The sequence below is a fragment of the Penicillium malachiteum genome (assembly GCF_028827825.1).
Source record: "Penicillium malachiteum strain IBT 17515 chromosome Unknown utg000005l:1.0-9002435.0:326005.0-9005861.0, whole genome shotgun sequence".
Classification (NCBI taxonomy): Eukaryota; Fungi; Ascomycota; class Eurotiomycetes; order Eurotiales; family Aspergillaceae; genus Penicillium; species Penicillium malachiteum.
Window position 1 is genome coordinate 5,190,449 of NW_026643099.1, and position 15,511 is coordinate 5,205,959.

General features: G+C 49.4%; 3 protein-coding genes across 3 annotated transcripts; 1 reads left to right on the top strand and 2 right to left on the bottom strand.

Moving 5' to 3' along the window:
* Positions 1–141: 141 nt before the first annotated feature.
* On the bottom strand, positions 142–6,014 carry N7483_011953 (PT repeat family protein; the record flags this gene model as incomplete). Its single annotated transcript, XM_057095380.1, has 2 exons — positions 142–5,927; positions 5,990–6,014. The coding sequence occupies 2 exons, from the start codon at positions 6,012–6,014 to the stop codon at positions 142–144; spliced, it is 5,811 nt and encodes a 1,936-aa protein (XP_056941351.1).
* A 4,864-nt stretch (positions 6,015–10,878) lies between these two features.
* N7483_011954 (intradiol ring-cleavage dioxygenase) lies at positions 10,879–12,021 on the top strand (the record flags this gene model as incomplete). Its single annotated transcript, XM_057095381.1, has 2 exons — positions 10,879–11,310; positions 11,374–12,021. 2 exons carry the CDS (start codon positions 10,879–10,881, stop codon positions 12,019–12,021), a joined length of 1,080 nt encoding a protein of 359 aa, XP_056941352.1.
* A 1,069-nt stretch (positions 12,022–13,090) lies between these two features.
* N7483_011955 (uncharacterized protein) lies at positions 13,091–14,668 on the bottom strand (the record flags this gene model as incomplete). Its single annotated transcript, XM_057095382.1, has 3 exons — positions 13,091–13,443; positions 13,549–14,195; positions 14,250–14,668. The coding sequence occupies 3 exons, from the start codon at positions 14,666–14,668 to the stop codon at positions 13,091–13,093; spliced, it is 1,419 nt and encodes a 472-aa protein (XP_056941353.1).
* Positions 14,669–15,511: the final 843 nt, after the last annotated feature.

Below are 15,511 nucleotides of genomic sequence, written 5' to 3' on the forward strand. Positions count from 1 at the left end.
CCGAACCGCTTAAACTCTTATATGAATAAACCCGGGAATACCCATGGGTAACAGCGTCAAGGGGAATGGAAATGATTAAACTCTTCGCACGGTCTTTTTATAAAAGCATTGGAAATTCAAAAAAAGAACAGGACTTAGCATTTATTGCTTGCCCCAGGACCAAGGACGAAGGATCCGTCCAATGCTCTTAAAGACCGTGTGTAAGAGCGCCTTGAGCCAATTGTCAGGTGCATTGTTCATAGAAAGAGCAGTCACTGACCGGCTCTGGCTCGTAGGACGAGCATCTTCATTTCCGTCGATGTTGGCGGAGGTTCCAGGGGTGGGTTCAAGAGTATTCGGGGTGGCTTCAGGCTGTTTGCTGGACTCGGATGTGGGTTGAATCTCGGGAACGGCCTGAGCCTTCTTATCATCGGCAGTCGAGGGTTGGGCAATTGTAGCCGCAATCAACTGATCGGTGGATGGCTGGTTAAGCTTGTGGAGCAGAGCTTCACCATCACCGGCGAGTGCTGCGAGGACTGGATCAGCTTCGAAGGACGGCACAGATGCGTTATGCGAAGGAATCGGCAGCAAAGGCTTACAGTCTTCAGGCTGCGCTTCAGCAGCAGGAGGCTCTCTCTCGGTCTCCTTTGCGGCAGCCTCGTGAGAGCGGTGCACTGCAGCAACGGCAGCAACACCTGTAGCGGCGGCAGCAGCAGCCACACCGGCTGTCAGAACCTCGGGAGTCAACAAAGTCTCCTTGGTAGATTCTTCAGCAGGCTCATCTTGAGGAGCTTGTTCGACCTCAGCGGCCACTTCGTCTTTCTGCTTAGATTCTTCTTCAGTGGCAACTTCGCGAGCGGCGGAGCTGGGTGTCCAAGCATCTTGAGGACGCAAACCAGCAAGCAAAGTACCATACACATCAGAGGTGGCAGACTCTGCAATAGACCCTTCATTGGCGACAACAGTCTCGTCAGTAGTGCTGGATTGTTCAACAGGAGCAGAAGTTTCAGATTCAGCAAAAGGTTCTTGCTCAGCAACTTCAGACACAACAGGTTGCTCTTCAACAGCCTTGGCAGACTCTTCCGCAACAACGTTCTCCTCGACAGGGACAGCTTCCTGCTGGACGATAGGCTCCTCGACAATAGGCTCTTCCTGGGCAACCTCGAAGGTCTCAATGACTGCGGGAGTTTCCTGCTCAGGCTCAATGATAGCCTTCTCTTCAGAGACAGCAGGAGCAGCTGTTTCCTCAACGACGGGAGCTTCCTCAACAACTGGAGTCTCCTCAACGGCAGGAGCTTCAGTAGCAGGGACTTCCTCGACGGCGGGAGCTTCCTCGACGACGGGAGTCTCTTCAACAACGGGAGCTTCCTCGACGACAGGAGCTTCCTCAACGACGGGAGTCTCTTCAACCACGGGAGCTTCCTCGACGACGGGAGTCTCTTCAACCACGGGAGCTTCCTCGACGACAGGAGCTTCCTCGAGAACGGGAGTCTCTTCAACCACGGGAGCTTCCTCGACGACAGGAGCTTCCTCGACGACGGGAGTCTCTTCAACAACGGGAGCTTCCTCGACGACAGGAGCTTCCTCGACGACGGGAGTCTCTTCAACAACGGGAGCTTCCTCGACGACAGGAGCTTCCTCGACGACGGGAGCTTCCTCGACGACGGGAGTCTCCTCCACGGCAGGAGCTTCCTCGACGACGGGAGCTTCCTCGACGACGGGAGCTTCCTCGACGACGGGAGTCTCTTCAACAACGGGAGCTTCCTCGACGACGGGAGTCTCTTCCACAACGGGAGCTTCCTCGACGACGGGAGCTTCCTCGACGACGGGAGCTTCCTCGACGACGGGAGTCTCTTCAACAACGGGAGCTTCCTCGACGACGGGAGTCTCCTCCACGGCAGGAGCTTCCTCGACGACGGGAGCTTCCTCGACGACGGGAGTCTCTTCAACAACGGGAGCTTCCTCAACGACAGGAGCTTCTTCAGCAACAGGAGCAACCGCAGGAACTTCAGGTGTTGACTCCTCGACGGCAGCCTCAGTGGCAAGATCCACCTCACGAGATTCCTCAACAGGCTCCTCTGGCTTAGTCTCAGCAATAACCTCCTCTTGAGCGGGCTCAGCTACAGCGACCTTGGCCTCTTCCTTAGGAGATTCCTCGGGCTGGACAGGCTCAGTAACAGACTCCTCAACTACCGGCTCTTCAGCAGAAGGTGCCTCAATCTCAGCAGCAGTCTCAGTGACAGGTTCTTCGACAACAGACTCTTCAACGAGCACAGGCTCTTGAGCAGGAATCTCAACTTCCTCAGCCTGGAATTCAACCTCCTCAGCGGGAGCAGCAACCTCTGGCTCTTGGGCGGGAGTCTCCTCGGCTGTGACAGGGGCTTCTTCTTCGACTGTAGGCTCAGAAACCTCAGGCTCAGCTTCAACCTCCTTTTCAGCGACTGGCTCGGCGATAGCTTCGGGTTGAGCATCCTCGGTAGCGGCATCGACAGGAGCAGGGGTCTCGACTGGTGCTTCAGTAGACTCCTCGGCAATCTCCTTGTGCTGAATCTCGACGGATTCTTCGGTGGCGGGCTCGGGGACAGCCTCCTGAGCAGATTCCTCAACAGGAGCCTCCCCAATGGCCTTCTCCTCAGCTGGGATTTCGTCAGAAACAGTCTCAACGACGGCCTCAGCAGCTTCGGGAACGACCTCCTCGGAAACTTCCTTAGACTCCTCAACAGGGACCTCGGCCACAGCCTCGGTCACAGCTTCGGGTTGGGTCTCCTCAACAGGCGCTTCAGGGGTCACTTCCTCCACGGGCTCGGCAACCTCTGGTTCTTGGACAGGAGCCTCCTCAACTGGTTCAGAAACCTCGGGGGTGGCGACAGGCTCGACGGCAGGGACTTCTTTGACTTCCTCTGAGGCGGGCTGTTCAACAGGAGTCTCTTCGCTGGCGGGCTCTTCAATAGTAGCTTCGGGCTCTGCTTCCTTCTCGGCGACTGGTTCCTCAACAGCGACAGGTGCTTCGGAGACAGGAGCAGCCGGCTCTTCGGTGATAGCAGGCTCCTCAGTGGCAATTGGCTCTTTGGCAACTGTCTCTTCTTGAATTAGCTCCTCCGCAGTGGTTTCGGGCTCGATCGCCTTTTCAGCAACGGATTCCTCAACAACGGGTTCCTCGATGGTGACCTCCTTGGAAGCAGTCTCTGGTTCGGCGACAGTCTCAGGAACAGGCTCCTCAACAGCAGGGGTTTCCTCGGTAGAAGTAGGCTCTGCAACAGCAGGTTCCTCGGAAGCAGGGTGCTCAACGACGGGCTCTTCCTGAACAGGCTCTTCGGTGGTGGTTTCGGTCTCAGCCCCCTTCTCGACAACTGGTTCCTCAACAACAGCCTCTTCAACAGCGGTCTCTGGTTCGGCCACAGCCTCGGTGACGGGCTCCTCAGCAGCAGCAGGCTCCTCGGTAGAAGGCTCCGCAACGGCAGGTTCCTCAGATGCAGGTTCTTCCTTGACGGGTTCCTCTGCAGTAGTCTCCGGCTCGGTCACGGCCTCAGCAACAGGCTCCTCGGCAGCAGACTCTTCAGTTACCGGTTCTGCGGCAGCCTCAACTGGCTCCTTGACCTTCTGTTCTTCCTCGACTGCCTTTTCTTCGACGGCATGTTCGGGAACGGTCTCAGTAGGCTCAGGGGCGGACTCCTCGGCGGGCTGCTCAGTAACAACTGGCTCAGAAACTTCCTCCGTAGCAGGCACCTCCTCGGCGGCCTCTTGGGCAACCTCAACAGGCTCTTCAACCTCAGCGGCTGCAGGCTCGGGAACAGCTTCCATGTTCAATTCCTCCTGAGCGGGGGTCTCTTCCACAATTTCTTCCTTGGTGATTTCCGCAACAGGCTCTTCTTCAGCAGCCTCTGGAGTTGACTCTTCGACCTTGGCGGCTTCTTCGACAGGCTCGGCAGCAGAAGTTGGCTCAGGGGTCTCGACAACTTCGGTGGTAGCTTCGGGTGCAGGCTCGGTGGCACTTTCCGTAGTAGTCTCTTGGGCGACTTCCTCCACTGGCTCAGAAGCGGCCTCCTCAACCTTGGCTTCCTTCGCAACTTCGACAGCGGGCTCTTCCTTGACGGTCTCCTCAACCTGAGAAGTCTCGGCTTCTTCAACCTTGGAAACTTCCTCAGTAGGTTCGACGGCCTCAGTCTCGGTTGTTGTTTCCACAGTCTCGGTAACAGCCTCGGAGGTCTCTTCAGGCTTCGACTCCTCAACAACGGCTTCCACAGTAGGCTCCTCGGGAGTCTCTTCGACCTGCTGAGCTTCTTCGACGGGCTTCGCAGCTGTGGTCTCGGCGGCTACTTCAACAGTCTCAGCGGCAGCCTCAGGGGCGGTCTCTGGCTCTTGAGCAGACTCTTCAAGCTTGGGCTCCTCGACGACAGGCTCGGGAGCGAACTCTTCCTTGGTCTCTGCAACAGGCTCATCCTGAGCGGCTTCTGGGGTTGGCTCTTCAGCCTTGGGTTCCTCAGCAGCTTCCACAGCAGGCTCATCCTTAACAGTCTCCTCAACCTTGGAAACTTCCTCGACAGCTGTAGCCTCGGCGGGTGTTTCGACGGTCTCAGTAACAGGCTCAGGAGCGGTCTCTTCAGACTTGGATTCCTCAACGGCTTCCACTGTAGGCTCAGTCTCTTCGACCTGAGAAACCTCCTCGGTAGCGGCAGGTTCGGCGACCACGGTCTCAGTGGTTTCGACGATATCTGCAACAGGTTCGGGAGCGGTCTCTTCTTCAACCTTGGAAACCTCCTCAGTTGGTTCGACGACCTCAGTCTCGGTTGTTGTTTCGACGGTCTCGGCAACAGCCTCGGAGGTCTCTTCAGGCTTCGACTCCTCAACAACGGCTTCCACAGTGGGCTCCTCGGGAGTCTCTTCGACCTGAGCAGCTTCCTCGGTAGATTCGGCGACCACGGTCTCCTCAACCTTAGAAACTTCCTCGGTGGCTTCGGTAGCAGTAGTCTCGGCAGATTCCTCAGCGGTCTCCGCAACAGGCTCAGAAGCGGCCTCTTCAGGCTTGGATTCCTCGGCGATTTCGACGGTAGGCTCATCCTGGGCAGTCTCCTCGACCTTAGAAACCTCCTCCACAGTCTCAGTAGCAGTAGCCTCAGTAGATACTTCGGCGATCTCTGCAACAGCTTCGGAGACAACCTCAGTAGACTCCTGTGATGGCTCCTCGGCCTCTGGCTCTGGAACAGGATCAGCAGGCTTAGACTCCTCGACAACAGGCTCGGGTGCAGATTCCTCCTTGACCTCTGCAACAGGCTCATCTTGAGTAGCTTCAGGGGTGGACTCTTCAGCCTTGACCTCGGGCTCCTCAATTGATTCGATTACTTCAGCCTCGACCGGGGTCTCTTCGACAGCAGGAGTCTCAGTAGCGGGCTCATCCTTGGCGACCTCAGGAGTGGCGACTTCTTCGGTAGCTTCAGGAGCAGGAGTTTCGGCGGGGGTGTCGTGAGTCTCTCCATTTGTTGTGGGAGCACTTTCGACAACAGACTGGGCGATTTCTTCCGTGACAGGCTCCGTTGGAGCTTCTTCGGGCTTGGATTCTTCGGTGACGGGCTCAGGAACAGATTCTTCCTCAGCAGCGGGTGTCTCCGGCTCTGTCTTCTCAGGAACTTCTTCTGTGGCTGCAGGGGCAGATTCCTCTACAGCGGGAGTTTCTTCAGTTGTGTTGGCGGCATCTTCCACTACGGGTTCCTCAACAGTTTCATTTGTAGCATCACCAGCTGCAGCCTCATCTACTACGGCAGCATCGGAGACAGACTTGTTCTTCTTCTTGTTCTTCTTTTTGTTCTTCTTCTTCTTGGACTTCTCAGCCGCGCCTGTATCCGCTTCGGTGGACTCGGCGGTGGTTTGATCTGGTTGGGAGGACTGCTCATCCACGGCGATTGGATTGGTCGACACGGATACAGGATCCTTGGTTAGAGTCTCATCCGAGACTACAGTAACGGTTAGTTTTTGTAATAACAAGTAAGAGAAATATCTCTCTAATTATTCTCACCATTATGGATTGCAGCGGTCGCCATGGTTGTAGGTCGTTAAATCGTAATGGGTCGTGATAGAGTGGGGAAATTAGGGACAAAGGATTTTCGCAATTTGACCAGCAAAAGCAGAGTAACGCAGGATCAAAGCAATTAGCTGTACAGCCCACAACACAGCTCACAGAGCACGATTGGGGAAGGAGATGGTGATGATAGTGTTTCTTGAAGATTATTACAGATTGAGAAGAGGGGAAGGGAAAAGATGGGAAGAGGGGGGGGAAAGCTCAGGCCAATAATTAAAAAAAAAAAAATCTTGTCCGATGCCCAACACCTGTACAACACACCTGCATCAGCTTTCCAAAGAAAAAAAAAGCACTTCCGAGGTCAGTGGGGCCAAGTACAGTTGGCACAGTGACCAACTCGTGCTAGAGTCATTTTAAGGCAAGTGGCACACCACCAAAGTGATTTAGTTCTCCAAGTCGTGTTTAGTCCCGGGTTTAAAGCCCATCGACGCCCAATGAACATTCTGGTTTTTGGGCTATCAAGGTCGATCCCCACTAGGAACCCAATATGCGGTGAAGCTATTGTCACCGAAGTTTCTTTCTTGTTTTTTTGCCCCTTATTCTTGGGGGGGGGAGTGTGGTACTGGTTCAATAAAGAGACTAGGAGTTCCCGATAAATGTGCAACATGCGGAATATGCACGTCTTTGTGCTTTTCAATGTACTTTTACTGTTCAATGATCTGGCGACAGCTCATGCGAACAGAAAAAAAAAACCTCGAGTGGAGGCACTAGTGGTGCAGGACCCATTGATAAACATGGACCAATGAGGGTCCCGTTCCCTCCACCTGTCAACTTCAACTGTTGACTCATTGGACTTTTGTACTTCGTACTTGGATGTAAAAGACTCGTCATTGCATTGAGATATTCCAAGTTTGATCATTTTTTGAGAAACTCTATAGATAGAGTCACTTTGTTTATGAGGAGAGGACAAGTTCAATATGTAGTTCCACTTCCAGGGCTAGTGATTGAGGGATCCATGGGACCAAGTCGGGTCAACGGCATGGCATGATATAATTTATCTCGCCCGTTTTTTATCGTTTTATGTCATCTTTGACCCTCACTTCATATAATGGATCAATATCAGTTTGAATTGTTCCACGATCGCTCATAACAAAGCAGAAAAGCCTTTGTTTACATGGCGTGCAGTTCTCCACACGGGCCACCCCGGACTCCGTGCTGGAGTGAGAATTTCTCCCAAATTCCGAGTCATCCGGAGCTCTGATATTGGGGGCGATTTTTTTTTTTTTGGTGGCTTTCATGTTTGGATCCTTCGAGCTTCAAAGCTGTGTTGTAAATCAAAGTCTTTATCGGGTTGAGATGTGCCTCGTGAGCACATGTGCCAAGGCGTGCCCTTGCGATCTTACATCCTGGAGATGCATATATAACTCTGAGAAAGAGGTCCGTGCTGAACCAGACCTTTTCAAAGCCTCACCGCAATTGACCCCATTAGTCCCGAGGTCAAGGAGCTTGTGGATCCTTGAAATGACGAGCAGTACATGAGCATGGACTTGAGATATCTCGGAATTCGGATCTCACTAGCACGATCATGTGTTTGCTATCCACTCAGGTTGGTGGGTAAGTGGTTGTTCCCTTTGTAGATATAAACAACTTGCACATGTGCTCTCCAGAGCTCCAGCCCTGTACGTAGACCCCCAGGGCTAAACCTTGAACCTTACAAGGTTCTGAGCCCTGCAGCTTACAAGGTTCAGCTTGACCCTGGGACAACCATGCACGTACTTAAAGCGCCACTAGTAGTACATAGTGCATATATCCTCGCGTTGCCTCGAATGCTCTATCTTCAATCCTGAGATATGGTCGTTGCTAAGATAGTGTCAGGTAGTCATAGTAACACATGTGTAGTACTGAGCATCTCGAACCTTGGAATGCTCAACCTTCGAACCTTAGAAGTGCTACTACTACTACATAGTAGTATGGATGTAAATTTGGAGATGCGTCTGAGTTCAAGTTCACATGTGCAGCACTTGAGTGTTTACTGGTAGAAGTACTTGACAGTGCTCAATCAATTGCCCAGGTGAAGCTTCCAATTAAGTTTAAACTCAACTCAAGTGCTTGAATTTCAAGTTCTCAAGTGCTGGGTTCAAATTTACGACAAAAAAAAATCAAATGGATGGATTCAAGTCATACTAATCACTCCCAGCGTGTAGTACCTGACTACTAGGTAGTATATAAATCGCCGGCGGGTGAATTCTGGGGATTCGGACGAAAATATATATCACTGGCGGCCCAATACTCTACCCAGAACAATACCTATACATATGCATTCTGACTCCGAGTCGGAACATTCAAGCTTGAGAACTTCAAAGGCTAATTTGAGGGTTTGATTCAATGAGTGGTCATACGATCAATAAATTTCATATTTTGATTCATGGAGGCTTTTTTCAAGTTGCATATCATAAAACTTTTCTTTTCAAATATTGAGATAATGTACCTGGAACGACCCGATGACGGCACACGATTTTCCCACGTGCTTCCAGAATTGCATTAGGTCATAATAACAAAAGTTGAGCCTCTTATCATAAGCCTTCCGAATTGGTGTAGTGGCTAACATCGTCGTCTCTCACACGACAGCCGGGGGTTCGATTCCCCCATTCGGAGTTTCTTTTTTGAACTTTTTTTTTTTGCCCTCACTACTCTGAAGTAGGAGCGAAAAAGGTGCTTTATTAATTTAATTTCTGAAAAATTTGTGGTGTTATTCACGAAGTCGCTACTCTCAAGCTTGAGATAAAACCTGGTTGCATACAGTGCTCATTGAGCACGCTGGCTAAATCCATGCGAAAGCACCTGGTCACCTACAGGTGGAAACCTAGCCTTTTTTTTGAAACCCAAAGGGTGAAATTTCATTTATACCCCCTCTGAATTCTAAACTACCTATCTAATAGTGCTATAGATTAGCTCAATAGATTAGGTAAATCCAACAAAATGGGAATTTGGTACGAGTACGACAGTAGACTTGACAATTGTTCTCACAATCCTGACCCGGTCCAGTTCTCATCTTGAACCTGTTTCCGGGCTAGCAGAATACACCGTAGCACGTAATATAGAGCTCAAGAAATACTTAGTCCAGACATCTTCCAACGCTACCTAGGTATCTTTCAACTTGGCCTGAGAAACACCCTAGGGATGTGGACTGCTATATAGTGCGACTTGGCATTGTCTCACGGTTTTGACTTTATCCATCCTGCAGGAATTATTAAGACGAATGAGATAAAATGCTCAACTTCGTTTGTAAATCTATATCTAACTTAAAGAGTAGTCAATTAATGCCCACAAAGCAGAATTCGCCATCATGATGTTCAAGTTCTAACTTGAAGGTTGCAAGCTCTCAGCGAAGTAGCCTGATATCTTCACCCAAAGCCGGGAGTCGACCCGGACTGTGGCTTGCATATGGCTACATGGATGAAGGACTACTGCATATGACAACATAGGTGAACACAAGTACTCCGCAAGAGACCCGAACACAGGATAGCTAGTCCATGGAGAAACCCCCGTTTTTAGCAACAACAGGCGAGCATTAGCGGAATGGGCCGTGGTGGATCAGCAAAAATAGAGGAACCTGAAGCCCATAGATTGCAGCAGCTAGACTCGAGCTTGCGTGCAGATCATTAAATGACGAAAGATCCATGGTGGTACTGCCGTGCAGAAAAGGATCAGAAAAGGATCCGACACTACACATGTCCTAAAAAGCAAGCGAGATATTGATAAAGCTCCGTGTTTAATATCCAATATTTAACTGGTTATCTCAATCTGATTGTCGACCCGCATTCCCATTCTAGAAATCTAGAGGAAGAGGATTAACCCGGGATCCTCAAATGACCCACCTAACTCAAGTACCTATCCAATGGAATCCGAAGAATGCAATTATAGGGTCCACTATAAACCAAAGGGACATAAGCATAGATCAAGATCAAAACTTGTGAAGGTAGGTAGCTTTGCATCACGACAGCGGCGAAATGGGGCTGATTAAATTAAACGCTCCACATCGCATCCATGCCCACGCAGAGCCTAGGCAGGATCCTCTTGATAACAGGACCCTTAGGGTATCCGTCGGTACTGACCTATCTCTAGCTTAGATCTCCCTCTAAACCTACGACATAGTATCTCTGATGTGACCTAAAGCATTCGGTGAGTTTAATGTAGAAACCAATGGCAAAATTAGCCGACTCGGTCTCCGAAGACGAGGATTCGGGCCGCATATGCAGCCTCGGGAATATAGAATTCGGCTTCTTCTGCATAGCCCGTTGATCTTCAGTGTCGGTGGATCTGTTTGGTCGCTATTGTCGAAGGTACCTAGATCCGTTTTTACTCAAGCACCAATTATTCAACAAGGACGCGCGTCACATCGGCATTTTTTGCTCTGCCTAGTCCTCCTATAAAAGTCTTGGCACATGAAGCCTGATTCCTTCACAATGCTCCGACCCATGAGTGACCCAAGGACCGTGGGAGAGCCAGCGTCTTGGAATGACCAATCGCGTTGTCATTATTGTCAAACTAGACATCTGGAGTAACTCACAGGATCATCCCGTGGGTCTCACTATCAATGAAACGAGTATATCCGTTCGGTATGAACATACCTCCGAGTCAACATTGATCGAAATTCTCCGATTGCGACTTTGAGCTCGGAAGCAGCTTGCTGCAGCACTACATCGAAGGTAAAGATTGTCGTTGACGGGTATTCGTTTTCCCTTCTATTGATAAGGGCAGAAGTAATGGATGAAGAGGCGAGCTGAAAAGGTATAAAAGGGCTTCGAAATCCAGTGCTGATGGTGCATTCCTCTCTCCGGCAGCTCAAAGCACTCTATTTCACTTGACAGTACTATTCTTTCATCATGCAATTGACTCGTCTTCTGACTTTGGCTGCCGTTAGTGGCCCTCTCATGGTCTCTGCTCACCCAGGCCATGTTGAGGAAGATGCCACCCCTGAGCTGAAGAACTACAAGGCAAATGTTCGTCGCTCAGCAGAAGGCTGTACTTTCCACTGGGCAGAGAACGGACTCCAGAGCCGTGCTGTTGCTCGTCGACAGGCTACTATCGATATGCATCGCCGTCGTCTGGAGAAGAAGGATTCTAGCAAGGTGCTCAACACCTCGCACTATGAGTCTGATATCAAGCTCAACTCCCCCTTCGAGGATGTGTGGTCCGCAAGCAGCATTCCTCTGAACCCAGAGGGTGAGAGTGGTCCTTACTGGGTTGTTGGTGAGCGTCTTCGCTCCAACATCCTGGAGAGCCAGCGAGGTGTTCCCGTTATCATCGAGGAGCAGGTAACAAAACCCCACAAATACCCAATAAAAAAACCTTTACTAAATGAAGATCTTTCACAATAGTACATCGATGTCGAGACCTGCGAGCCCATCACCGATATGTTCGCCGAGATCTGGGGTTGCAATTCCACCGGTGTTTACTCTGGCCTTGTTGCCGAGGGTAATGGAAACCCTTCAGATGTTGGTAACCACAACACTACCTTCCTGCGTGGCGTCCAGCGAACCGATGAGGATGGTGTTGTCACCTTCCTGACCCTCTTCCCTGGCCACTACGACGGTCGCACCACCCACCACCACGTCGTTGCCCACTTGAACACTACCTTGCTGCCCAACAACACTCTTGCCGGAGGCTACTACCCCCACATCGGCCAGTTCTTCTACGACCAGGACCTCATTGAGAAGGTTGAGTCCACCTACCCATACAACACCAACAGCATTCCCCAGACCTCCAACAAGGATGACCGTGTTTTCTCTCAGGAGACTGAGGGCTCTACTACCTCTGACCCTGTTCTACACTACACTTACCTTGGTGACAAGATTGAGGATGGTATCTTCGCCTGGGTCCAGGTTGCTATCAACACCTCTGCTCACCACTACCCTTACTACACCAACGTTCTCACTGACGATGGTGGTAAGAACGTTACTGGCACTGACTGTGGTTCCTACACCGTGATTGACGGTGGTCTTTGCAACACCACTTCCAGCGACTAAATCAGTGGAAAGTGATGTATAACGAGTTATCTTCATGCAAGCACGACTGTCCTTAAAATACTGCCTTATATGTGCTTGATGTTCTGAAGGATATACCATGTCTTTTCCTTCAAGTTGCTATATAGACTAGAGTGAGCACTGTGACTGAGTTAGAGCCATGAATAGAAATATTGAATTATCCATATATGATATTCAAACAACCTAAGTCATTATTTCAAGTTCCATCCATGCATGTGCCCAATGGCCTTAGACTAGAACTTGAATTTACTTCTAAACAATATGGACAATTAGTATTAGCACTTGTCGCAGGTGAGTATTATTTGCACAAGAAAAAAGAAAATGGAAATTCAGCAGGACCAGGGATCGAACCCAGGACCTTCAAAATCAGAAATGCGTGAATAGCATCAACAGCTCTCACTTGATACATCCATCGCCATCACAAAATCCTTTCTATCTCGCTCAATTATTTTTATTTTGAGAATCTGAGAAATGGAATAGAAAGAGGAAGGTTAGAAGTATAATGGGTAAAAATATAGAAAATTAAAAAAAAAATCATTATTCCCTGGCCGAAGCCAGATACCCTCCCACCCGCCGGTAAAGTCTCTGCCACTGAAGATGGGTCCAGCGTCCGCATTTCAGTACCTTTGTCCCCCAGAAGGGTCGCCGACCGCTAGACTAGCAGAGCAGAGAAGTTAACTGGGGATCTTCTTACTCAAATATAAGGGAGCTCTGCTTCCTTTAATAGTGTTTAACCAGTTTAACTCTCCACTTTTTAGTATAATCCTTATATTTAGATATCAGAAAAAAATAAATTAAAACAATATGTTCTAAATAATAAAACATTCTAAGATTTTAATATTACTACCTATTCGTATTCTGTATCCCTGTAGTAAGTAATGCCTACTATCTATTGTCTACTATGTTGGCTTAATGTAATGATTTTTTTGAATAATCATCATGCAGGTGGTTCCAAGGTCACATTTCTATGATCTCAAAACTATCAGGAAATCTTTCATAAATATACCCAGAACAAGTTCAAATATTATAATTTATTTCACGAGGACATACCCTAGTTCTCCAAATGTTGAACTTCGGTCTTATCACCATAAACCACCTTCTTCGCGCGAAGTCCAATATCTGTAAAAACATGAGTCTTACACTTCCTCGCCGGAACATGCTCAGTGAAAAACTTTGAAATCTCCGTCTGAGTCCTCCCCTGAGTTTCACCAACACCGAACCAAACCCAAGCAAGGGACGTAAGTGTTGTAGCCGCATAAACAAATCCAACCATAGGATCCAATCCTGCATCCGTGAATAGATGTGGAGCCGTAAACGAAATCACCCATAAAAAGAAGTACAGCGCTACAACTGACACGGAGATGATTTTGTTCTGATTAACACTCACCGAAAGCTCTCGAGTCACTGCATAAGTTTAAGGTCCTAGTCCGAAATTGTATGCGCAAATGACAACATAGGAAAAGACGACAATGAGATATTTGGATCCCTTGGTAAGGTTATTCTGTGTACCGAGAGCGCCAATGATGATAAAGGCTAGGAAAATTGCTGTTGTGCTGATGAGTAGATTTGTGCGTCGCTTGAGTTTATTTGCTGTTAATACGGAGGCGGCGACGGCGAAGATCTGCAGGATCATCGTAATGAGGCTGACTGTGAAAGGGTCTGATATGCCGATCTCTTCCGCGAAGACTACCCCGTAGTTGTAGAAGAAGATGATGCCGCAGATATGCTGCGCGTACATGCCACCTCCGGCCCAGATCAGTTTCTTGCGCTCGATTGGGTCTAAGAATAGAGATTTCCATGATGATGCTGTCAATTGCTCTTCTTCGTGCTCTCGTTCCTGCTCGAGGAATGCGATGTCCGCGGATGGATCGTAGGTTGGGTCGTTTTTGTTGATCTTCCGGAGAGATGCCTCTGCATCACTTGTTCGCTTTCTCGAGATGAACCATGTGGGACTTTCGGGGATAAATGGGAGGAGGATGAAAGCTGCAAGTGAGAGAATATCAAGACCGCCCATTGGTAGTTTGTAGGAGATGGAGGAGTTTATCGAGTTGGTGCCTTGCGTGAGACCCGCTGCGACACGTTGAGAGAAAGACTGCAGGAATTGGTACATATAGAGCGCTGGGCTTCGGATCTCGAGCGGAGCAATTTTTCCCATACTGGTAAATGTTAGTTTTGAAGTCTCAATTCTAGGTGGTGCTGAATGAGCTTACTAGAGAAGCGATGTCACTCTAAAGTTTCCCACACCAAGACCAATGAGAATCCGTCCCATGACAATGATACCCATGATATCGGTATCAGCAACTTGACTAACACCTCCAGCCAGGGCAAAGAAAGCAGCAATCCACATAACGGTCTTTGGTCCAAACCGATCCTTCAGTGGACCTGCAATCAGTGCGCCAAACATATCGCCAATATAGATGCTCGATGTTGTGAGAGACTGAAAGTCAGTTGCGAGTGCCTTGGCACCATTCTCGTAGTAGTTGCCAAAGTCATTCTTGAATGTTTGCATTCCAAGAATTCCACTATAATATGTGTTGTCATAGCCAAAGACAAATGCGCCCACAGCGGAGATGGAACAGTAGATGATTGCCCATTTATGGCGGTGGAAGTCTAAATCAATGCCAAGCATCTTGCAAGATTTCAAGGCTCAGCTTTCGATTATTGCGATATCCAGCCAAAATACCGATATACAAGTAATGTGGGAAGACGCATCTTTAAAGCTCTGAAGCTAACCTGGAACAGACTCGTGAGCACACTAGCACCCCGCATTAACTGGAGAGGTCCATGGAGGACTCCTCGGAACTTGCGAGCATCATCATAGCCTAGAGAAGGGGAGTCTCCGCAATCTTTGGCGTGCGGAGGTAAAGTTCGAGTATCGGAACGGAAGAAGAACAGGGATGTGAAGCACATATCAATTCCAAAAGTAGATCCGATTGGTCGGCGGTATTCAAACGTTCAACATTGAGCACTAGATATTATGGAGAGACAGATAACAGGGATGTTGAGTGGGGGTACCGGTCCAGGATCCCAGATCTACAGTCCAATTAGCAGAGACGAATGAATGAGAGTTGCCGAAGATGCGGGGGTCGACACAGTGGGCCCAGAGACCTCCACCCGCGGCTTACCCCACGGGGAAGAGACCCTCAGACCGCCCCGTCTGCTATGGCTCGTTTAGTGTGGGAGTTGATATAGAGAGATCATCGCCACTGACGTGCTATGGCCTGATGATTGGATGTTTGTGCACATATTTTGGCGAATCAACGAGATGTCATTCCAGGAAGGTCTTCAAACCATGTTAGTACAGTCTAGCCGGGGGTTTCAGAGTGCTAGATCAAGTCGATATTGTGCCGTGTAGGTACATCGAGACTAAATGTGGCTGGTTAATTCATATCCGAGGGTCATACACTATTGCTCAAATCTTTATTTGTCACTGGTATCAGGTTCCAAGGTTGGCAGGCTTGGCTAATAATCA